This window comes from Carlito syrichta, unplaced genomic scaffold (genome assembly GCF_000164805.1).
Source record: "Carlito syrichta isolate Samal-C Ts95f unplaced genomic scaffold, Tarsius_syrichta-2.0.1 Scaffold303177, whole genome shotgun sequence".
Classification (NCBI taxonomy): Eukaryota; Metazoa; Chordata; class Mammalia; order Primates; family Tarsiidae; genus Carlito; species Carlito syrichta.
The window spans coordinates 480,107-506,622 of record NW_007247273.1 but is presented as its reverse complement, the minus strand read 5'-3'; the positions used below and the strand labels follow the sequence as shown (position 1 = coordinate 506,622).

The 26,516-nt window shown below is 37.2% G+C and overlaps 1 protein-coding gene across 1 annotated transcript in view; it reads right to left on the bottom strand.

Annotated features, from left to right (window-relative positions):
- Positions 1-444: 444 nt before the first annotated feature.
- LOC103260329 (S-adenosyl-L-methionine-dependent tRNA 4-demethylwyosine synthase) overlaps positions 445-26,516 on the bottom strand; it is a 169,445-nt gene continuing 143,373 nt past the window's right edge. The window contains exons 14-15 of the mRNA XM_021712303.1: positions 12,681-12,791; positions 445-693 (exon numbers count right to left, since the gene is read on the bottom strand). Of these exons, the coding sequence (XP_021567978.1) occupies positions 445-693; positions 12,681-12,791 (360 nt within the window). The remainder of the gene's footprint in view (positions 694-12,680; positions 12,792-26,516) is intronic.

Below are 26,516 nucleotides of genomic sequence, written 5' to 3'. Positions count from 1 at the left end.
TACTTAAGAAAGACACCAGATGCATGTACTTGTTCTGTCTCCTAAAAGCACTACAGGGGAAAAAATGGAAATAGTGTCATAAACTAAAATTCCAAACTAAATTCTCCAGAAGTCAAGATTCAAAGCAATCTAAATTTTGACATATGTCTCAATATTTCTTCTGACAGTTAGAAACTCATATGGGGGTCGTTTACTATTTTAGTTTTTTCCTGTCATTCCAGGAAAGGACTAGAAGTTATTACAAGGGTGTCCTCTTTTGGTTTTTTTTAGCATGCACCTTTTAAAAACTGCAAGCCAGAAAGCACTTCAAGATGTCTAAAGAGGGGCTGAAAAGAAAGCAATGTCACAAAGAAAAAGGCTTATGAACTAAACAGACAGAATTTATGGCTTTCTTAATGTTTGTTTAAGAAAACGTAGCAAACATAGGTATTCCCTATAACAAAGTCAAGGGGAAAGGAGGAGAAAAGAGAAGAAAGGAGCAGTAGGATAAGGGGTTTGAAGAACAAATGGTTGAGTTATTCTTACCTTTTTGTGAGCTATCAGGAGGCAATTGGAATGTTCGTGTTCACACGCAATTTCATAGTTGGGGATGAGATTTACCAACTCGCGGACAAATCGTACCACTTCCTCATGCCAGGGCACATTGGCCATGGTAAGACTGCTTGCTGAACTTTCTCCACAGTAGGTAACACCCTATGGAAACATTACAACAGTCAAAGATTAGTCAGACAAGCTTCTTGAGGTCATCCAATATAATCCATATTTTAAAGTGAAGAAAGCGAAATAGTGATGAGAACACTTGCTTAGGAGATCATAGAAGTCATTAGTGATAAAGACAGTGAGCCGATGCTCTTTCCGCTCTGTGATAGTGGTGGGGTTTGAGTACCCGTGCTTTGCACTGAGTCACCATCTATGCTGCCTAGTCACGGTAATATAACTGAGTCAACAGCATATCTTTCCATTCAGATTCACTTATGCACTATAATAGATTAATTCTGAAGGGCTTATAATCCCCAAGTACAGTAATAGGGGCATAGCAGATACTCACAAAAATTTACTAACCAATTCATTGACTCTGACCAATTAACTGATTCACCAGGAAAAAATAAGGCCAACTTCCATTTTCTATAAAATTGAGATTGAGATTGGCAAACTTTCTATAAAGTGCCAATAAGCATCTCTTTGAAATTACTATTTAATATTACGTAGTAATGCACTTTGAATATGGATATACAAGAACAATCATGACAAAAGAAAAATACATTTGTGCATATACAAACATAGCTTTACATACTCCTACATATACATAAATACATCTCACCAATATAGCAATTCCTTGTTAAGTGTAACTGCAGTAAAATGAATTGGCTTCTAACTCTTTTGCACGCTACCTAATAGCACAGGTATGTAAGACCCAAACATTTCCTAAGTAAGTTCTCTACTTAGTAAAGTATATAATGATAAATGATTACTTTTCTAATAAAGGATATCTTACTCTGTAGCCTCTTCAAAATACCTTAAAATCAAACTTTCTAGACAACTGGTTTGATATCCTAGATACACTGCCACAAAATGGGGAATAATCGAAATAAGAAGACATATGCACCACTCACACACATTCTTTTCCTCTTTCTGTTTCTCTCTCTGTTTCTCTCCCTCTCTCTCTCTCTTTCTCTCTCTCGCACTCACTCTCTTGCACGCACACACAACCACACACAGACTGGAGAAGGCAGAATGACACTGAATTTTAAATATCCCCACAAGTGAGCAGGGCAGAGTGACCCTGATCCTATTGATGGCTGAGTTGAGACTTGCTGCTGATTCACGAGCTCTGCAAAACGCTGGACTCCAGATGGCGCTTCAAAAAGATTACTGGTATGCTAAACTCAGATGGCCTTGTGGAATAGAAACTATAGGCTATGCAGCTTAATTACAATAAATAGGAGAATCTTTTCTATTTGTGCAGTGATTTAGAGAACTCATTAAACTAAGTTGGAGCTTTGGGTGAATAAAAAAGCAAATAATACAGTTCAAAAATCCATTAAGAAAGCATGGCTGAAAACTGTGCTGAATTTACCCGAATGCATAAAGAACATAAAAATGATTTATCGATAGGCTGAAGTAGTCATAAAAATGCATTTTACTTCAATTTAAATACTGCTTATGATGTGTGAATTATACAAACAACTATGTATGTAGTAGACAAGTTAAAGGACTTTCTGTTTAATGTTTAAAAAGTGAGTTCACTGAAGCACAGAGCTGTTAGATAAGATCTTGTAGTCATTACAATAGCTTTTGGAAATATTTTAATATTTTATTATTCACCAATAATAAATCACAAAACATAAGGGGAGATTTGGTTTGGGAATGGAATGAGAGAATAAACGCCACAGTTCATTATGATAATTTCACAACTCCTTACAATTGTATGATGCTTTATGGTTTACAAGGCACCGTCACATTTTGCCCAGATAAAACCCTCTGAGGGAAGCAGTACTGGGTAACTTCCTGAGTCAACCACAGAGCTTGAGCCTTCACTGTGACAGAAATGCTCTGGGAACAGTCTCAGTGAGTTAGACTGAAAGTCACCTTTGCGCCCCTGAGCCCTCACTCAGTGTGACTCCTAATACATCACTGTCTCATATTCCCTCTGCTTTGACTACTTCACTTGTTCCTACACACTAGTTTACTAATGAGTCGCCCTGACTTTATTCCTGAATACAGTTGACCCTGAATTATCTAAAAACGCTTCATTTTTCCCTCATATTCTGGCTGTCAGTCACCTTCTCATCCACTGCCAACCTCACCCCCACTCCATTTATTACCAGCGGCAAGTTCTTCCCCCCACAACTATGAATAAAGAACCTCAAGAAAACAGATGGGTACAATATGACAATCAAAAAGCAAGTTCATTCTGGAATCTGCAGGCTGAGGTGAGAAAAGCAAACCCACACCATTACAACTGGTGGCTTTCTGATGCATCATACTGCACTAGACGGGGGCCATATGGACTTTTTCACTGGATGCTTGGAAAGTTTGCCTTGGGATTCATGGTCTGTGAGAAGAGCAGTATTTCGGCAGTTTGACTACTGGGTGTCAAAAGACTTCTAATACTGTCTTTGTTCCCTATACTTGGGTTAGGGTTAGGGTTAGGGTTAGGCTTAGGGTTAGGCTTAAGCTTAGGGTTAGGGTTAGGGTTAGGGTTAGGGTTCTAGAGCAGGACTGCTCTCTCAGCCTCCAGTCTTCACCTGGCTAAAACCCCTCAACATTTCTTTTACCACTTTTCAGGAACCCTTATCCCCATCTGACCCCAATTGTATTTTATCCAGCCTCATAACAATGTGTCTAAACTCTAGAGTCCTTAGAAACAGGGGCCACACCTTTTCTCCTCTGTATTCCATATCCCCATCTGATCTATGCTGAATAATCGAAAGCTCCAGTCAGACATTCTTCTAGGACATTACATTCCAGAACCCTTTTCTAATCTATTATAAAATTTCATTCAAATTATTTAGGATTTTTCTACTCTTTTATAGATATGAACCAACACGGCTACGTACATGAACAACTGGCTATATCCCTTACCTTCGAGTAGAAAAACACTGTGAGGTCATGCTAAGACAATCATTTTACAGGGTACCTTCTGCAAGGACCGAACACCGTAGAAAGTTACAGTTTTAACAGCGAGTAGCTTTAAATCATTTGACAACAAATAACTACTGAACACTTACTATTCTCAAGGTGTATTGCTAGGCAGAGAATACAAAGACAGTATTTCATGTATAAATGGAATGTGTTATTAAAGTTTTCAATAAGGCAGATATTTGCAACATGAAACCCATTTTCACAAACAAGCAAGCACATAATTATAGTTAAGATTCTCAGGCTAGTAAATAAAGGTCTCTTAAAGCCTAATCAAGCTAAAATATATGTCAAGATACAAGAAATATAACAGAAAAATATTTTATAATACTATCAATAAAAGAAAAGAAGAAATCAATATAATAGAGAAATAGCCTCTGTTGATTTAGTTTAAATGAATGTGCTTAATGGAAAGGGATCTAAACATTTACCGAATCCAGGCATACATTACCCTTTTGAACTCTCAAAACAAGTCTATTAAATGGATATTATTATTGTTCTAATTTTTAATATTGAAAGACTTTATGCTCAAAGAAAATAAGTAAATTTTCCCAGGCTACACTGGTACATTTTAGGTAGGTACCAAATCTGTGCTCTTCTCTGTTCCCCACATGAGACTGCACTGTGTGCAGATGAGAGACCACTGAGCCCCCCCCACACACACATGTCCGGGAGAGGAGAGGCTAAGAGCAGCTGCTAGCCAAAGTCACTCCCATATATACAATCTCCCTTCTTGACCCAAGGGTGTTTCTTCTACAACTTACATAGCCAAAATTAGGGTGATTTTTTTTTCCCCTTTGGCTCACAAAATCAAAAGACAGAGCGTGAAGAGCATAGGTTTAAAAAAAAAAGGAAGACAGAGTTTCCTAAACCCAATTAGGTTAGAAGACAAAATGGTAAACAGAAGTTGAATAGGGAGTACACATACTAGTGGGAAACCTTACTCAAAGTGGATTTAATAATTTGTTAACAGTTCGGTACAATATTCTGAACACATGCACGTTTCTATTTTAAAATCCTAGAAATTGATAATAAAAAGGTAAGCCAAAGGAAATGCAGACAAAGGCTATAAATAGCATTGTGTTTGCTTCAGGGCGCTCCAGGCATATCACTAACTTGGGGCCAATCTGTATTGTCAATTTTACATCTTGGGGGCATTTATATGGCTTTAAAGTACTATTAAATTTGAACTCCAAACCCCTTTGAGGGTTAGGCCCTGGGGAGACATTTTCATTTTAACAAGAGCATAGGCAAGGAACAAGCCTTCCAAGCGTTACTGTGACAGTGGGTAACTTTTTTCTAACCCATCCTTTCACTGAAGGTGAAAGGGCCTAGTATTCTATCCTTTAAACCCAAACCCCATCTACTGAAACCATGGAATACCACCAGGATGGTCTTTTTTTTTCTATCCCCTAAGGGTCTCTCCCACAGACCTGACAGATCTGTATGTTCTCAAAAGTATGGTTTTCATAACAGATTCACTTCTAAGTGTTTATTTTTAGAGGGATTTGAGGCTATCTCAGTCTGCCATTTTGCTAGTTTAAAACATTATCAAATGTTTTTTGGAGAGGGCTTATTATTCTTTTTAATTCCTCTATTTTAGAAAATTTTCACTTTAATTAACAAGACAACAACATAAAGATGCCTTTCAGACATTAACTAGTTTAATCCTGTTGAACAGGAAAGCATGCCTTCTCCATTTATTGATTTCATTTCAGTCTTTTGAATTACAAAAGTGATACATGCTCACTGTAATAATTCACACAATAAAGAATTATGAAAAGTAAAATTAATAAGCCTTTTCTTCCCTTTCTCCCAAATAAAACACTGTTAACAATCTGACACATATCCTTCCATGTTTTTCTTATGTAAATATATATAATCAAATACTGTTGAAAATATAATCAAATAATACATGTTAGCCTATAATTTGTTTTGTCTCTTAGTAGTAGTATACTATATCCTGTAAACATCACTTTTGCAACTTCAACTTAAAAGGTAGACATTTCACTAACTTGCAGGACAAATGAGAAGTGAAGTTAGCAAAGCATGTGATCTAACCCTCCAGTGGCAAATATTTGGCATTTATTGCAGGACATTTCTCCCTCAGGTCTTCTACAAGAGATAAGATATCTCTTATCTCTTTCCCTGATATAACACAAACTATCATCTATTACATTATATTTTGTCCTTTAAAATTTTTATTTTACTCTATTCAATATAGTACTAGAAGCCCTAGCCAGAATAGTCAAATAAGAGAAAGAAATAAAAGGCATCCAAATTGGCAAGGAAGTCAAACAATCTCTGTTTACTGATGACATGATTGTGTACCTAGAAAACCTTAAAGAGTCTTCCAAGACTACTATACTTGAGAAACGACTTCAGGTACATTTCAGACTACAAAATCAATGTACAAAAATCAGTAGCATTTTGATATACCAATAATGTGGAAGTTGAGAACCAAATCAAGAGTTCAATCACATTTACAATAGACACACAAAAATAAAATACCTAGAAATACATTTAACTAAGAAGGTGAAAGATCACTACAAGAAGAATGACAACATAGTAATAAAAGAGATCATAGGTGATACAAACAAATGGAAGAACATCCCATGCTAGTAGAAGAATCAATACCATTTAAATGACCATATTGCCCAAGGGAATCTACAGATTAACCACAATCCCTTTCAAATATCAACATCATTTTTCAAAGAACTAGAAAAAACAATTCTAAATTTTATACGAAATTTAAAAAGACCCTGAATGGCCAAAGCAACCCTAAGCAAAAAGAACAAATCAGATATATTACATTGTCTGACACATTACACTATAAGGTTATAATGGGTAGCCCTGGTACTGGTATAAAAATAGATCAATGGAACAGAATAGAGAACCCAGAAAGCAAGCCACATACCTACAACCAACTGATCTTCAATAAAGTCAACAAAAATAAACAATGGAGAAAGGACACCCTATTAAATAAATAGTGCTGGGAAAACTGACTAGCCATATGCAGAAAAATGAAACTGGATATCTATTTCTCACCACACACAAAAATTAACTCAAGATGGATTAAAGTCTTAAACATTAGACCAGAAACTAGGAACATCCTAGACGAAAACCTAGGGAAAACACTTCTGGACACTGGACTAGGAAAAGAATTTATGATGAAGATCCCAAAAGCAAATGCAAAAAAATAAACAGACAAATGGGACTTAATTAAACTGAAAAGGTTTTGCACAGCAAAAGAAATAATCAACAGAATAAATAGAAAACATATAGAGTGGGAGAAAATATTTGCAAATTATGCCTCTGACAAAGGATTAATATCCAGATTCTATAAGGAACTCAAACAACACAACAAGAAAAAAACAACCTCATTAAAAACTGGGCAAAGGATAGGAATCAAACATTTCTCAAAAGAAGAAATGCAAGTGGTCAAAAACACATGAAAAAATGTTCAATATCACTAAGTATCAGAGAAATGTAAATTAAAACCACAATGAGATATCATCGTATACCAGTCAGAATGGCTAATATTACAAATTCAATGAACAACAGCTATTAGCACAGATACAGAAAAGGGAACGCTCATACACTGTGGGAATGTAAATTAGTTCAGGCTCCATGGAAAACAGTATGGAGATTTCCCAAAAAGCTGAAAATAGAACTACTATTCGACCCAACAATCCACTACTGGGTATCTACTCAAAGGGAAATAAATCATATAAAAAAGACACCTGCAATGGTATGCTTATCACAGCACTATTCACAATAACAAAGTCATGGTACCAACCTAAATGCCCATCAACAGTTGACTGGATAAAGAAATGTGGTGTATATACACCACTGAATACTACACAGCCATAAATAAGAATGCAGCTATGTCCTTTGCAGCAACATGGATGGAGCTAGAGGCCATTATCCTAAGTGAACTAACACAGAAACAGAAAACCACATGTTCTCTGACACGGGAACTAAACGGGGTACTCGTGGCAAAGACAGAAACAACAGAAACTGGGGACACCAAGGGGGGAAGGGAGCAAGGGATTAAAAATTACCTATCAGGTATAACATTTATTGTTTGGGGAATGGGAATACCAGAAGCCCAATCCCCACCAGTACACAATATGCCCATGTAACAAACATGTACTTGTGCCCCCAAATCTAAAATTTAAAACAAGAGAGAGAGATACAGAGAAAAAGAAATTCTCTACACAAAAGAAAGTCATCCTGACTGAAGAGCTTATGGGCCCAAAACACAGAACAAGTAATTCCTTAACGTGAACTGTATGTTGAATTTCAGAAGTACATACATTGCTGTTTTGCATTTCTAAATTTGGTTTATTTATCTGTAGTTTTTCTTAAACATGGTAAAATTCTATCAGATTCAGTACTCTCTTAAATAAACACATTTACTTATTTATTTATTTTACTGTTTTCCAAGATCCCACTGCTGATTTTGTGCTTTTGTTCTTGTCTGCATTATTTCTTTTCTCCTATTATTCTAGGAACTATTGTTGGTATTTTTTAAAAGATCTTAATAATAAGTTTATTTATTTTGAACATATATATAATAAAAACAATGTAGGCTTTTCATTTACTAGAAAAATTTACTTAAATTGTGATTAGATACACATTTCTCCAAGAATTTTCATTTTACTTTTATAAATTTTTCCAATTCAATAAAACATTCATGTCTTAAATAGCACATTTATTATCAATTGGTTAAAAATCTATAGTGCTAGCCGGGCTCGGTGGTTCAGTCTGTAATCCCACGCTTTGGGAGGCTGAGGTGAGTGGACTGCCTGAGCCCGCCGGTTCGAGACCCACCTGGGCAAGCAAGACCTTATCTCTACAATAAATCCAAAAATCAGCCGGGTGTGGTAGCGCATGCCTGTAATTCCGGCTACTCGGAAGGCTGAGGCAGAAGGATCACCTGAGCCCAGCAGGCCGAGGCTGCGGTGGCCGGGAGTGGCCACTGCACTCCAGTCTGGGTGACAGAATGAGACTCCAACTTGAAAGAAAAAAAATCTATTGTGCTTTAATGAAACCTGGCACATGGAGGGAGTTCAAAAAGATTGTTGAATACAAGGATAAATTAGTGGAGTAGAAACTGTGAAATAAAAACTTTGTTATAAGATCTCAGCTATACACAGAAGGCTTCATCTATTTCCTGGTGATGTCAATAGTTCACTAAAATAAATACCCATTAGAGAATTACACTGTTAACTAAGTAGCCATCTTCCTTTAAAAAAATAGTGTTTGCTGACTTTTTTCAGATTATAAACTACCTCATTCTTTAGAGAAAACGTAATTGTAAGAGTAAGGGAAGGAGGGAGGGAAGGAAAAAGAGAGAGAAGGAGAGATGGTGGGAGGAGGGAAGGGAGAAAGAAAGGAAGGAAATATAAAAAGGTGTGATCCAGCCAAGTTGCTTTATTATAAAAGAGGTTTTACTGCAACATAATTTGAGGCAGCAATCTCTAATGGCTAAATCATACATTAAAACACCACTAATCTCTGATGTTGGCAAAGTTTTCTCAAGCTGGCACAGTTTCAGCTGTAGTTTGTATCTTTGCATCATTAGAGCTCTTGCCAAGAGTAGCCTTTTGAAATTGAAAGCAATTTCAAAAGAAGAGTGTCTTAACCAGAGATAATGCTACACACTCAGCAGTTTGTTATTTGTTCCTACCTCCCTACTCCTCCAGAATATAGTACAACAGAAAACTGAACATACTACAAGGCAGCTCTGCAACTCAAAAACATCTTTTATAAGACAGACTATGGGGGGGGCTGGCAGTAGTGGGAAACTGCCAGGGAAAGTAGGGGGGCAACGCTTCATCAACAAGGGTACCTGTATAATGAACAATTGTATTCCTAACCCTGAATTGTATGCCATATCTTTAAAATAAAAAAATAAAATAAAGAGTAGAGCTGGCTTTCGAAGGCAGAGTACATCTTCCCATCACTTTCTCTCATTTTATAGACTTTCAGTTGCCAAAAAAAGTCGGTACTTTCAAATCTTTATTTCCAGCCCTCTCTTATCCCTGAAAGGTCAGGCTCGCGTTATAATCTTGGCCTATTTGAATCTATTCTTGGATAATTAAAAGACAGTTCAAATTTAACGTGGTTAACAAGGAGCTCAAAATTTCTCTCCAATCTTTTTCCCTTCCTCCACTGGCTTCTCTATCTCAGTAAACGGTTCCACTCTCCACACAATGGCATCAGTCAAAATCTCAGGGGCTATTCTTGATCCTTTTTTCTTTCGCCCTCCACATCTACTCCAGCAACAAGTTCTAGTGGTTTCACCTACAAAACATATCCTAAATGCACCCACTGCTCTCCAACTATATCACTACTAACCTTCCCAAAACCATATCTCTTGCTTGGATTAAACAATAACTTTGTAACTGCTCTACCTATTTCTACTACTGTCCTCTATAACCAAGTCATGCCACAGTGGCAAAGTGGCTTTTTAAAATCACATATCAGATCACATCACTCTCCAGCTTAGAACCCTTTACTAGGGCTTAAGAGCCCTCCAGATTGCCAACTGTAGGAATCACAGGCCTCCCATTGCCCTAGTTTGTATGATAATAAAGGCCTTTATTTAAAAAAATTTAAAAATAAAAAGCTTTTGCTTACCATTAAACTTAGTTTAAAATCCAATTCCCCAATCTTTGCTTGAAAAGCCTAATAAAGCCTGTCCCCCAGCCCACTCCTCTGACTTATCCTGTGTCACTGCAGTCTCAGTCGCTCACAGGATCACATAGGGACCTCTGTGCACTAGCTGCACCATCTGTCCAGAATGCTCTTACCCCAAGCCTTTGCATATTGGGTTGCTTTTAGCTATTTAGGTATGGGTTAGAACAAAAAAAAGTAATCTCCTTCAGAAAAGCTTTCCTAAAACAGTTAACCACAATATGCATTTACCCTTTGACTGAGCAAACCACTTATAGGACTCCACCCCAAAGGAACATTGGCAAAAAATATAAAGGAGAAAAACAGATGTTATATGCTTCCTAATGTTAGTATACAATGCCACCAATTAAATATTCCTGAAATACTAACAAACACACCCACACATACAAATACTCCTGAATCTAATCACTCTTCTCTTGATCAACTATAGGCACAAATCCACAGAAAATCTAGGAGGCAGAGGAACATGCAATCAACAAAATTTTAAATATAAACAGAAAATCAGCCAGGATATATGATCCATTTTTTATAACAACATAAATTACAAAGGTGGGGGGGAAAACATATGGAAGAGAAACTGATAGATTAAAAGAAATTTAGAGAAAATAATCCAATTTCAATGTATGGCCACTATTTGGATTTAAATTCAAAGATACTTTTTAAATTAAAAAAAAATAATTAGTGAAAGGTCATAACATGGATTTAATTCACCCAACAAGCAGCCATTTCAACACTGCCAAAATCTCATGTTTTTCTAGCAGTTCACTTACCCTCTAATCACTAGCTAAGGACAGAACTGGTTTCTCAGAGGTCACTATTGATAATTGTTTTACAGTTCCCCTCCCCAGTTTGTTTTGTACTAATTAGCTTTTCTATTTTAAGCATTTGCCTCCACCTATAAGACCCAAGTTAACCTAATCAGCCCTTCATGACACAGACAGATCCCATCACCATGGCAGCAATTTTGTGACTAACCCACCCATCTGCCTGCTGTCCATCACCTGACATCAGTACCTGTGTGTACCTCCCCTCCATGATAACATGGAGAAACCACTACCCAACCACCTTACCGACTATCCTCCATCAAAGGGAAGGTTTAAAAAAATTCAACCTCAAGCAGACATCCGTCATCACTTTGCTAAACTCTGGTGTGTCCACATGGCCCTCTGAGCTACCGCCGCCATGTTTCTTAGCTTTGGCCCTGACCCCTACTGAGGGGCGGTGAATCTCTCTATCTCCTCTCTCTTCTCTCTCTCTAATTCACTTTCTAAATAAACTATATTCTCTAATCTAACTTCTGTGCAGTTCTTTGCATCTTTCACCATACACCCACACCTCTACAGGTCTGACCTAACATTCTGGAGGCCCCTGTTGGGAGTGTGACCTAACAATTAGTACCATTTAAAACCTCCATGTTCCAAGAATTAACATTTTTTAGTTCAAATTTTTGGGGGTGTGAGCCCAGGGCTCTGAATAAGTGTTTTAAAGGAGAACATATCTTTTAGGGATACATTCTGAACTAGCGATGGGTGAATAATTTAATTTTGAAGGGTTGTTTGAAAATAATCTGGGCTAAAAGCAGAAAAAATAGGCAGGGGTACAGTTGGAAAGATGGGTCACGAGGTGATAATTTTTGAAGGTTAGTGATGGGTGGATGGAGGTTCATTAGACTAAGCTCTCTCTGTTGGGTTTGATATTTTCCTTAATAAGTTTATTTAAAAGCCAATCAATTACTCACTATAACACTATTTTATTTCTCAGCATATTAATATCATCACATAGTTTTTAATTATTCATTTTGTGTTGATTGTCTACCTCCTACTAAAATAAAAGCTCTATAAAAGCAAGAGCTTAGTCTTCTTTACTGCTTATTCCCAATGGCTAGAAAAGGTTCTTGATGAATAATGCCACATGAATATATAAATAAAATTCCTGGATCCTCCTTTAGAGTTTTAAATGATTTTAGTTCAGCCGGACTCGGTGGCTCAGCCTGTAATCCTGCGCCTTTGGGAGGCTGAGGTGAGTGGATTGCCTGAGCCCGCGGGTTCGAGACCCGCCTGGGCAGCAAGACCTCATCTCGACAATAAATCAAAAAATCAGCTGGGTGTGGTAGCGTGCGCCTGCAATTCCGGCTACTCAGAAGGCTGAGACGGAAGGATCGCCGGAGCCCAGCAGGTCGAGGCTGGGGTGGCCGGGAGCGGCCACTGCACTCCAGTCTGGGTGACAGAGTGAGACTCCAACTCAAAAAAAATAGATTTTAGTTCCACCATAGCCAACAAAGCATCAGGAATTTTTTAACTCTACCATGGCCAACGAGGCCAGCAGGAATTTACCTTCACTTCAATGAAGTCGGGATTTCCCAGGGACACGAGCTGAGCGTAGGCCTGGAGTTCATCCACATTCCACGCCTTCACAAGCGTCAGTCTGTAGACAGTGCGTTGTTGCTAAAACAAGAGAAAACCAACTTTGTTGTTATTATGGTGGGAGTCACCTATTAACCTAGGAGGATTCTCAAGCTTTTTCAACTCAGAGAAAACCCAGGTCAGACGCAACCCATCATGAACTTTTTGTAAACTGAAGTTATACTTCCAGGAAAGATGGAAAAAAATGTAAACAATATTGTAAGATTCTCATGTGCCTTGCAGAAGGACACATGAGATATTGACAGATTTCTCTTTTCTCCCTTACAAAATGTAGCACTATGTTAGGCCAAACCCAAAAGTATCTTGACACAGACACACTAGTTATAGTAAGAAATGGTAAAACTAACCACAGTTTTAAGCTATGGAAAATCAATTCAAATAACCTTTAGGCTTTCAGGTAATAATCACTCAAGTGATTAATGACAAGAATTATTAGTCTTGTTCTCATTCCTGCTTTCTCATTGTTTAATAATTCTTGGCATTTCTTGTTGGCTGAAAAGGCACGTGTATGGACTGTCAATGCTGTCATCTGTTTACTACATAACCAAAAGAGGCTCTGGCTTTCTGAAAAGCAATTAGACAATAGGCATTAAAGCCTTTAAAAAGCTTATACCCTTTGACTCTGTAGCTCCTTCCTGGGACCCAAAACAAATGATTAAAAATTCAAAGACATTAACAAATAGCAGAATATTATTGATGATAGCTTAAAATCTAAGGGAAGACCTTCTTCTTGACAGGGACAGGACCTGTGGCTTGCCTGTAATCAACAGAATATGGCAACAGTGATGGGATGTATGTAGTTATATGTACATGATTACAATCAAGATTCAAAATACTATAGAGAAAAACAAAGTGAAGTAAAAGATACAAAATGATACCAATCTCTTTTATCTGTTTGAAAACTTTCATAATTAATAAGAAACACTTGAGATCTTTAATGAGGTAAAGAAAATCAAAAGCTCTTTGACAAAGAATATTAGGCAGCTACACAGACATTTGTGTTTCTCGAGCATATTTACTCATATACACTCAAAAATGCCTTTTAAAATGCAGTAAAATGCATGAATACACAGAAATGTTCCAGATTCCCTTGATATAACCAATTTTTCCAAAGCCAAAACCTAACAAATAATAATAGAAAACCACAGACCAATCATACTTGTACTTACAAATATAAAAATCTTATAGAAATTTTAGCAAATACTGATTTTCATAGAGGTTGTACTAATTTACATTCCCACCAACAGTATATAGGTGTTCCCTTTTCTCTACATCCCTGTCAGCATCTATTGTTTTTTATTTTTTAATAATGACCGTTCTGACTGCTGTAAGGTGGTATCTTACAGTGATTTTAATTTGCATTTCCCTGATGATAGTGATGTTGAGCATTTTTTCATGTTTGTTGGCCATTTGTATATCTTCTTTTGAGAGATACCTGTTCATGTCATTTGCCCACCTCAAAGAACTAAAAGTAGATATACCATTATACCATTTGATCCAGCAATCCTACTACTAGGTATCTATGCAAAGAAACAAAGATTGTCAAGTAAAAAAAAGACACCTGCACTGGCGTGTTCATCGCAGCACAATTCACTATTGCAAAGATGTGGAATCAACCTAAATGCCCATCAATCAGCCAGTGGATAAAGAAAATGTATCAGTGGATAATGAAAATATATACACTGTGGACTACTATTCAGCCATTAAAAAGAAGGAAATAATGCCTTTTGCAGCAACTTTGATGAAACTGGAAAACATCATCCTAAGTGAACTAACTTAGGGATAGAAAACCAGTCAGTACATGTTCTCACTTACAAGTAGGAGCTAAACTAACGATCTGCAAAGGCCAAGAGAATGAGATCATGGACACTGAACACTCAGAAGGGGTAAACAGGAAGGAGTGGAGAGATGAAAAATCACCTACTGGGTACAATGTGCACAGGTGGGGGTGAGTGAATACACTTAAAGTCCAGATCTCTTTGTCACCATACAATGCAACCATGTAACCCAAAACTATTCGTACCCTCTAAAGCTACTGAAATAAGTAAATAAATAAAAAATAAGAAATTTTAGCAAATAAAAGTCAGCACTAGGTTAACAATTCTAGAAATGCAGACAATTCAACATCAGCTGTACAGTAATGCAATTCATCATACTAGTAGTCCAACACGCAAAAAAGCACATGATCATCTTCACAGATACCCAAAGGCATTTGACATAGTTTAAAAACCAACCCTGATTTTAAAACAAAACAGAGGAAAAACAGGAGTAAGCAAATCAAAAACCATTTGGTAAATTACAAAATTAATAAACACATCCTTAACGGGGGAAAAAAATTAAATTAAATTAAAAAAAACACACTCTTCATCAAGAGTCAATGTCACTCTCAACTACTTTTCTGTCCTCTCAATAAATTCTGCTTTCTCAACAAAAAAAAAAATTATAGTTTAGTTTTTACCTGTGTTTGAAATTTATGTAAGTGGAATCATATATTCTTTTGTGTCTGGTTTCTATCACTCAACATTCTGTTTCTAAAACTCTTCCATGTTGCTGAATATTGAAGCTAGTTCATTCCAATTATCAAGTAATCCATTGCATGAACATACAAGTTATTCAACCATTCCCTGTCAGTAAAAAATAGGCTTATTTCCAGGTTTTAGTTATTATAAAACAATGTTGCTATGTCTTAATACCAGAGTTTACTTTTGCCTGTCTAAGGAAATTATATAAAATGCTATTATAACATATTTTCTTTTGTGTCTTGCTTCTTTAAGTGACTCTGATGTTTATGAGATTCATCCATGCTATTCTGTGTGGCTGTAGGAGCTCCAGCTAACAACTGGCTAGTGCATGGTTTTTATATGTTGCTGTAGACATATTTTTATGGTCTCTTAGTATTCCACTGTACAATTACACTACTAGTGATGGCTGTTTGGGCTTTCTCCTTGCACAAGTACATATATTTTCTAGGATCTACCTAAATATGGAGATGCTAGGTCATAGGATATTTATACATCCAACTTTAGCACATACTGCCAAGCTAATTTCCAAAGTCATTTTACCACCCTTCTACTTGCACCGAATCCAAGTCCTAGTTGTTTTGCATCTTTAACAATACTTAGTGTTGCTAGTCATTTAGGTTTTAGCCATTCTTGCATTGTCTTGCTTTGCATTTGCCTGCAAATGCAGGCAAGAGTGTGTTTTCTGGCCTTTTGTATCTATACTTTTGTGAAGCATTTGTTCAAGTGTTTTGACTATTTATCTATTGGGATATCTGTCCTTTTTTTCCTACTGATTTTTAATAAATTATCTGTCTTTTCTGGATAAAAGAGGTCTGTTATAAATGTATTGAAAATATTTTCATCTTCTTTATAGCTATCTTTTTCATAATGTCTTCTGACCAATAGGAATTCCTAATTTTAGCACATTCCACTTTATCAACCTTTTATTTCATTTTAGTGCTTTTTGTCTTTTAAAAGAATCTTTCCATATTCTCAAGAGCATGAAAATAATCTCCTATTTTCTGTTCTAGAAGCTTATTATTTTGCTACTCACATTTATGTCTGAAATCCACTAAAGCTATTTTTTGTTAAAAGGTTAAACTTATCCACGTATGGACATTCCATTATAATAAATGAAATCAGTGTCTATTTATGTGAGGGCCTACTTCTGTTGTAATTTTTTCCCCCTATTCTGTTCCACTGATCTAATTGTTTATCCGCATCCCAATAACACACTGCTTTGATTACTGTTTGCTTTATACTAAGAACTGACATCCAGTAGAGTTGGTGGTTCTCAACTAGAGGCAACTTTGTACCACAGGGGACATTTGGCTGTATCTTGAGAAAATTTTTTGGTTTTCACAAATGGGGGTGAGAGGGTAGGGGTTGCAACTGACACCTACTAGTTGGGTAAAGACCAGGGCTGCTGTTGAATAGCATACAATGCTAGGATATTCTCCCTCACCATTTTTCTGCAAAGAATAGTCCAGCCTAAAATGTCAGTGATGCCAAAGTTGAAGAGATCCTATGGTAGAGCAAGTCATCTTGTCTCATCCTTCTTCAAGAGTGTCTTGGCTATTCTCAGCCCTTTGTATATCCATATATATTTTAGAATTGGCTTAGCAGCTTCTGCAAACACATACAGTCCTTTGCATTGTGACTGGGATGGCACTGAATCTATAATCCAGTGTTATCCAACAGAAATATAACGTGAGCCACAAATGCAAGTTACACACGTTAATTTAATATTTTCTAGAAGCTGTACTGAAAAAGTAAAATCTTGTGAAACAAATTTTTAAAATGTATTTTAATTTAACATCTCCAAAATATTATCACCTCAAGGAATAATTGATATTTTAAAATTATTAGGGTATTTGGCATTCTTTTCATCACACTAAGTCTTTAAATTCCATGTATATTGCATACTTATGACATGGCTCAATTCGGAGTAGCCACATTTCAATTGCTCAATAGCCAGTTGTAGCTAATGGCTATAGGAATTAAACATAATCGGTTTATGAAGAAATGACATTCTTACAATCCTGAATATGCAAAATAATGCCTTTTGTTTAGGTCCTTTAAAATTTTGTGCAAAAATATTTTATAATTTTCTGTGTAGAGGTATCAAACTTCTTCCCATAGACTTATTCTTAGGTAATATGCTTCTGATGTTTTTTTGTGGTAGTATCCTTTATGTTTTTCCTCTTTTAACTAATACTTAGCTGGCATTTTAATTGCTGGCATACAAAAATACAATTGATTTTTGTAAACAAACCATGTATCCAGCAGCTTTGCAAAATTTTCTTACTAATTATAATAATTTAGTTACTGATTTGGGGGGAAATTTTCTATACATACATATATTGACTGAGAATGACATCTTCCTTTCCAATTATAACTTTTCTTCCCTTTTTTTTTACTATTTAGCACTAGCTAGGACTTCTGATGCATGTTAAACTGAAGTGGTGATATAGATAGTAAATATTCTTGCCTCATTCTGGACATTAAAGTTTTAAACACATTCATAAATTATGACACTTTTTGTTGATATCTTTATCAGATTTGGGAGTTTCCTTCTAATCCTATCTTATAACTATCTTACAACAAGGTGTAACAATAAATAGATACTGAATTCCATCAAATTCTTTTTTTCTATCTATTCAACTTATCTTACCATCTTTCTTTTCACTATGTCATAAATTATGTTGATTGGTTTTTGAATATTAAATAAAACTTACATATTTAAGGCCAATTTGTCAAAGTTTTATAGACTGCTAGTGTGTTCGTATATTTTTTTTTTTGAGATGGAGTCTCACTGGAGTTGGAGTCTCACTTAGTTGGAGCCTCACCCAGATTGGAGTGCAGTGGCACGCTCCCAGCCACCGCAGCCTCAACCTGCAGGGCTCTGGCGATCCTCCCACCTCAGCCTTCCAAGTAGCCGGAACTACAGGCATACACTACCATGCCCAGCTGATTTTTGATTTATTGTAGATATGAGGTCTCGCCAAGTTGCCTGGGTGGGTCTCGAACCCGCAGGCAGAGGTAATCCACTCGCCTCAGCCTCCCAAAGTGCTGGGATTACAGGCTGAGCCACTGAGCCCAGCCGTGTTAGTAATTTTTTTAGAATATTTGTTTCTATGTTTGTAAGTAAAAAATCATTTTTTTCTTATGCTTCTTATAATTAAATATAAAGATTATCTAAACTAATAAAACTAGATGGGGAGTGCTGCTATGCCTCTCTGTGGCTGTTAGTTCTTCTAAGAACGATTGGTATAATTCAACAGTGAAATCATCTGGGCCTGGAGCTTCTTTGAGCAAGGTTTCAAATTTTAAAAAACCAATTTATTTAATAATTATAAGGCTGGGTGAATGGCTCAAGCCTGTAATCCCAGCACTTTGGGAGGCTGAGGTAAGGGGACTGACTGCCTGAGCCCATGGGATCAAGAACAGCCTGGGCAACTTGGTACGACTTCATCTCTACAATAAATTAAAAAATTAGCTGGGCATGGTAGTGTGAACCTACAGTTCCAGCTACTTGGAAGACTGAGGCAGAAAGATCACCTGAGCCCAGCAGGGTGACGCTGGGGTGGCCGCGAGTGTGTCACTGCACTCCCGCCTGGACAACAGTGTGAGACACCAATTCAAAAAAATTTTTAAAAAAGTAATTATGAACCCATGTAGAGCATTTCTTCTAATGTTAATTTTCTTAAGCTTCATTTTCTAAGAATTTGCATATTTTATCTAAATTTCAAACCTAATTGGCATAAAGTGATTCAAAATATCCTCCTACTTTTTAATGTCTGTAGGATCTATAATGATGTTCCTTTTCATTCCTAATATTGTTCATTTGTTTCTTTTCTCATTTTATTGACTGAACTTGCCAGGGAATTATTAGTTTTATCAGACTTTTCAAAGAACCAATTTTTGGTTTTTATGATCCTCTTTATTTTATGAATGTTTTCTATTTAACTAATTTCTGCTCTTATCTTTTATTTCCTCCCAAGTACTTACCCTATGTTTAATTTGCTCCTCTTTTCTTAACTTCTTAATATGTTTGCTTAACTTATTGATTTTTAGCCTATTTTCTTTCCTAAATAGGCATTGTGTGTTCTTTGGAAAATTTTTTTCTCCTTCACGCTTAAGAAATATTTTCATTGGGAATAGAATTCTAGATTGGCAGCCTTTGGCAGATCTCAGCTCTCTGAAGTTCCACTGTTTGTGTCTTCATTTCTGTTGTTCAGGATATCCAATGAGGGTGGAAGAACAGGTTCTGACAAGTGTCCCAAAGAATCTAGCTGTAGGTATCTTGGTTATTATCAAACAGAAGACTAGAAGTATATAATACATCCTCTCACATTTTTCCACTAAAATATGTACATAAAAATCATTTGTTCCAGGTATGTAAGGTTTATTCAACATTTGAAACAGTTAATGTAATCCATCACATCGACAAAATAAAGAAAAATAATCACATGACCATATTGATAGACACCGAAAAAACATTTGACAACATTCAACACTCATTTATAATAACTCCTAGCAAACTAGGAATGGAAGGGAACTCTTTCAACTTCACAAAGATATCTATAAAAAACCTACTGCTAATAACATACTTAACAGTAAAAACCTTGAAGCTTTCCCACTAAGATCAGGAACAAAGTAAGGATGTCTTCTCTCACTACTGCTTTTCAACATGGCTCTAGAAGTCTTAGCTAATATGATAAGCCCTCTCCCCTCCCAAGGAAATAAAAAGAAACAGATTTGGAAGAAAGAAATAAAACTGTTTTTGCTTACAGATAACATAATCATCTGTGTAGTAGAAAATCCACTAATCAATCTTAACAAAACAGATATTATGTGCTGCTTGATGGATGCATTAGGAAATAATACAGCAACAACTATTAAGTATTCTTGCCAAAAACAGAATATACCTTCAATCAAGCCTCTAGATATAAAGACCATTTTATAGGCATTATAAAGAGATACAGAATATTAAAAGATACCAAGAGGATTCAATCAGCCAAATTCAGAATATAATAAATTCTAGTAACAAATGATCCAGTTCCTTCCACAAATAAACGACACACAAGAAAGGGAGGCAGGATTGGGCAGTAACATTAAAAGATTTATCAGCTAAGTGCAATGGGACAATCTTGTTTGGATACTAATTTGAGTAAAAAATTATAAGAGCATTGTTCTGAAAATTATCAGAGAAAATGAGGCACACATCTGAATAGTGATGAAATGCATGAAAATATATTGTCAATTGTGTTAGGATTGATAATGGTATTGTGGTTATGTTTCTTTTTTTTTAATTCCTTCAGATAAGAGCAGAAGAATAGGAAAGACTGAAGAGAAAATTCGTGAGTAAATCATGAATACTGACTATATGAAACAAGATTGATAACGCATTGTGGAGTTCAAAATACATGTAAAAAAGTAAAATAGTACAATAGTTGAGAGGGAGTTAATGGAGTTAAAGTGTTCTAAGTATTATTATTTATAAAATGTCATAAATATTAATTTACATTGACTTTAATAAGCCAAGGATGCCTGTTTCAATCACTAGGATAACAACTAAAAGAACAGAAAAGTAAATGTTAAAAACCAATAGAATGAAAAATTTGTAATAAAATTACTTAGTTCAGAAAAGGCAAGGAAACAGAGGGGGAAAAGCTAGAAGAGGCAGGCAGGGAAAAAATAATGCAAATAATAAAATGCTAATTATTAACAACTCAAAAAATAACAGTTGCTGGAGAGGGTGTGGTAAAAAGGGAACACTTCTACACTGTTGGTGGGAGTGTAAACTAGTGCAACCTCTGTGGAAAGCAGTGTGGCGATTCCTAAAAGCTCTAAATATCAACCATCCATATGACCCCGCAATCCCCCTACTGGGAATATATCCTGAAGAACTCACATCACTCTATGAAAAAGATACCTGCACACGTATGTTTATCGTAGCGTTGTTCACAATAGCAAGAACCTGGAAGCAACCATGCTGTCCATCAAAAGAGGACTGGATTAAAAAAATGTGGTACATATACACGATGGAATACTACGCAGCCATAAAAAAGAATAAAACCATGAATTTCGCAGCAACCTGGATGGAACTAGAGTCTATAATACTGAGTGACCTCTCACAGAAACAAAGATCCGAGTATCACATGTTCTCACTCATATAGTGGACCTTAAACATCCAACGCAATACTATAAGAAAATGACTGACGATACTGGGAAACTATGGGGTGGGGAAGATGGGATTAACGGTAGTAAATATCTGTCTGGGGACGGGGAAACACCTCTTATCAACAAGGGTGCCTGAATGAAACATATTTGTATACCTAACCCTTAACTGTACCCCACAATATCATAATAAAAAATATTGATTATAAAAAATAAATAAAATAAAATGCTAAATTTAAATTTGAATCTGTCAATTATTGTATTTAATGCAAACAGACTAAACATTCAAATAAAAGACAAAGATTTTCCAAATGTATAAAAAAAACCAAACTCAATTACATAGTATTAAGAAGTCCTGCAGATGGAAGCAGACATAGGAAAGACTGTGTGGGCAAATGATGAATACTGACTATTTGAAACAAGAAGGATAATGTCTTATGGAGATTTAGCTTATATATAAGACTACAAAAAAAAACTGGAAGTAAAAACAAACAAAAAGAAAAAGGCTGTACTGGCAAACATAGACCATTAAACAAACAAACAAACAAACAAACAAAGCAGCTAGTATAGTTTTACCAGCAGACTTTAAGATGAGAAGATGAAAAGGAGCATTTCAAAATTATCAAAGGGGGAAGGCCAAGATGACCAAATGGAGACATTAAAAGACTGCCACAATCAGCAAACAAAACTAAAAGGAGGAGGGAAGCTGGTGTTTTGAGGGTCTGACTAAAACCTCAAAAGTTGGGATTTATTGTGCAGTCACCCAGGGACATGGAGAACAGACAGCTCCAAGACTCAGCCACCCACAGAAGTGTCCCCAACAGATCTGGAGAGCACACTTGGAGAAGGAAGCCATGAGTGAAACGGAGAATTTTCTGCCCACTTCTCCTGAGCTCCACAGTCCTAGCCAGGGTAGAGACAGCCTAGGCTTTTCCCTTCCGTACTAGTCAAGCACAGAGAGCTGGGCAGTCAGGGCAGATGTACTGGTGGGAACCATGTGGGGCTCAGGGGTCTCCAGTCCATAGTGAGCCCCGGCACCAATGGCTACCAACAGCCCTATGAAGAGGCTCCACAGAGCTCACCCTGCTGGGGTGGTGTGCACTGTGTGGGCATTTCCAACTCCCTCCCTTTCCAGGCCCCAACAGCGGTGGTGCCTACTTTGGGGACATTTCTCGAATGGCACAAAACACATTTCTGTGTAACCATCCCAGCCCCAGGTCAGGGCTGCAAACTCAGCTTGTTCTCAGGGGGCACTATATCTGTGATTACTCCTTCCATGGAAAAGGGCAGGAACTAGGACATGGTTGGTGTACCTTGGTGCAGTATGGAGGTGGCAGTCCCACCTACCTGTAGAATAAGGAAGAAGCTGGTTTTCTGACAACAAGGCAGACATTTCCTTTCTATCCCTGTGGGAGAAAAGCAGACTCATCTATACAGCAGGAGGCCACTTCAAGACCCCCAGAACTCCTGTGCCAGAGTAGAGCTGTGGGGCACCTCCTAGCCATCACCAATCCTGCTGAAGAGATGTGCAGGCTGTGTAAGGGTATTTGGGGGCTCCAAGTCAGCCTGAGTCAACCCAAGTCAGCCTGAGTCAGCCAGAGCCAGCCAGAGTCAGCCAGAGCCCCTTGCTCTTGTGCTAGAGGGAGGGGAAAGACCCTAATCTGGAGAAAGGGATATCATGAAAGTGGTACTGAGAGGAAAGTTTACAACATTGTACTCCACATCAAGAACATGGATCTCAAGCAAACAGTCTAACATTGCACCTGAGAGAGCTGTAAAGACAAGAACAATCCAATTCCCAAACCAGTAGAAAAATGGAAATTAACAAAATAAAATCAAAGCTAAATGAAATAGAAACAAACAAACAAAATCATACAAAGGATCAATGAGTCAAAAAGCTACTTCTTTGAAAGGATAAATAAGATTGACAGACCCCCTGGCCAGATTAACAAAAAGAAAGAGAGAAAATTCTAATAACTACAATTAGAAATAAAAAAGGCAATATTACAACCAACCCTGAAGAAACACAAAAGATTACCAGAGATTACTACGGACATCCATATGTGAGTAAGCTAGAAAATCTAGCGAAAATGGGGAAGTTCATGGCAACACACAAGTTCTCAAAGTTGAAACAGAAAAAAAAATAGAAACCTGAAATAGACCAATAACAACCCAGGAAGTTGGTTCAGTAATAAGAACCCTCCCCATAACAAAAAGCCATCGGTCAGATGGTTTCTCAGCTGAATTCTACCAGAGGTACAAGAAAGGGCTGATACTTATCCTATTCAAAGTATTCCAAGCAATCAAGAAGCAAGGAATCCTCCCTAGGTCATTTTATGAAGCCAGTATCATCCTAATAACACCAAATGGCAAAGACCCCACAAAGAAAGAAAACCTCAGGCCAATTTCCTTGCTGAACATAGATGCAAAAATACTTAACAAGGTACTAGCAAATCATATCCAACAGCATATGACAAGGCTCATTCATCATGACCAGGTGGGCTTCATTCCCAGAATGCAAGGCTGGTTCAACATACACAAATTAATAAAAATAACCTACCACATAAAGAGATGCAAAACCAAGAACCACATGATTATCTCAATAGATGCAGAGAAGACATTTGATAAAATCCAGCATCTCTTCTTAATAAAAACCCTCAAACATCTAGGCATCAAAAGAACACTCCTCAAAATAATAACAGCCATCTATGACAAACCTTAGCCAACATCATACTTAATGGACAGAAGCTGGAACAAGACAAGGACATCCATTATTAACATTCCTGTTTAACATAGTACTGGAAATTAGACAGACAAGGATGCCCACTCTCACCATTCCTTTTCAACATAGTTTTGGAAGTCCTAGCTAGAGCAGGCAAGAGGAGGAGATTGGTGGTATCCAGATAGGAAATATCCCTCTTTGCAGACGACATGATTCTATACTTGAAAATCCAAGAGAATCTGTCAAAAACCTCCTTGCTCTGATGAAGGACCTTGACAAAGTCTCAGGGTATAAAATAAAAACTGCAAAAGACAGTCATATTTCTATCTACCAACAATAAACAGAAACCCAAACAAAAAGCACAATCCCATTCACAATAGCCACCAAAAAAATGAAATACCTTGGCATTTTCCTAACTAGAGACATGAAAAACCTTCACAACAAAAACTACAAAGCACTGCTCAAAGAAATCAAAGATGACACAAACAAATGGAAAAATATCCCAAGCTCATGAACTGGAAGAATCAACATTGTTTAAGATGTCCACCCTACCAAAACTAATCTACAGATTTAACGTAATATCCATTAAATTACCAGAAGCATTCTTCTCAGACCTGGAAAAGACAATACAGGAATTCATATGGAAACATAAATGACCATGAATAGCCAAAACAATCCTCAGTTTAAAAAAAAACAAAAACAAAGCGGGAGATATCACACTCCCAGACTTTAAACTTTACTACAAAGCTACAATAATCAAAACAGGTATTGGTACAAGAACGGACATATAGACCAATGGAACAGGATAGAGATTCCAGAAGCAAAACTTCAATTTCTCAACCAACTCATCTTCGACAAAGCCTCCACCACCAACCACTGGGGAGAGGAGAATCTATTCAGTAAATGGAGCTGGGAAAACTGGCAGACCACATGTAGAAGATTGAAACAAGACCCCTACCTATCACCATATGCAAATGTCAACTCTAAATGGATCAAAGACCTAAATGTAAAACCTCGAACCATAAGAACCTTAGAAAATGCAGGATACACCGTTATGGAAGTTGGGACTGGCAATCAATTCCTGATCAAAACCCCAAGTGCCCATGCCATAAGAGATAAGATAGACAAATGGAACCTCCTCAAACTGACCAGCTTCTTCTGCAAGGCCAAAGAAACCATCAAAAAAGCAGGGAGACAGCCCACAGAGTGGGAAAAAATATTTGCCAACTGTATGTCTGAAAAAGGCCTAACATCTAGGATCTATAAGGAACTCAAACATGCCAAAAAGAAAAAAACAAACAACCCCATTACAAAGTGGGCAAAAGATATACACAGACACTTTTGGAAAGAAGACATACGAGCAGCCAAGAGATACATGAAAAAATGCTCAGCCTCACTAATCATCAAAGAAATGCCAGTTAAAACCACACTGAGATACCACCTAACTCCAGTCTGGATGACCATTGTCAATAACTTAAAAAAACAAGAGATGGCCAGGCTTCGTGGATCAGCCTGTAATCCCAGAACATTGGAAGGTCAAGGTGAGTGGATTGCCTGAGCCCACAGGTTTGAGAGCAGCCCAGGCAACTTGGTGAGACCTCATCTCTACAATAAATAAAACGTCAGCAGGGTGTGGCAGTGCACCTGTAGTTCTGGCTACTTGGAAGGCTGAAGCGGAAAGATCGCTGGAGCCCAGCAGGTCTAGGCTGGGATGGCCGTGAGCATGCCACTGTACTCCAGCCTGGGCAACAGAGTGAGAGTCCAACTCAAAAAAACAAAACAAAACAAAAACAAAAAACAACAGATGCTGGAGAGGATGCAGCGAAAAGGGAACACTTCTACACTTTTGGTAGGAGTGTAAAGTAATACAACCTCTGTGGAAAACAGTTTGATAATTCCTAAAAGATCTAAAACTCAACCATCCATACGACCCCACAGTCCCCCTACTGTGAATATACTCGGAGGAATCAAATCACTCTATGAAAAAGATACCTGCACATGTATGTTTATTGCAGCATTGTTCACAATACCAGCGACATGGAACCAACCACGCTGCCCATCAAAAGAGGACTGGATAAAAAAATGTGGTACATATACACGATGGAATGTTACACAGCCATAAAGAAGGACAAAATTATGAACTTCACAGCAAACCTGGATGGACTTAGAATCTATAATACCTATCACAGAAATAAAGAACTGAGTATCACATGTTCTCACTTATAAGCGGAACTTGAACAATTATCGTAATACTATAAGAAAAGGATGGCAGTAGTGGGAAACTGCCAGGGGAGGGCGGGGACGGGATTGGTAGTAGTGGGAATCTGCTGGGGGGGGGGG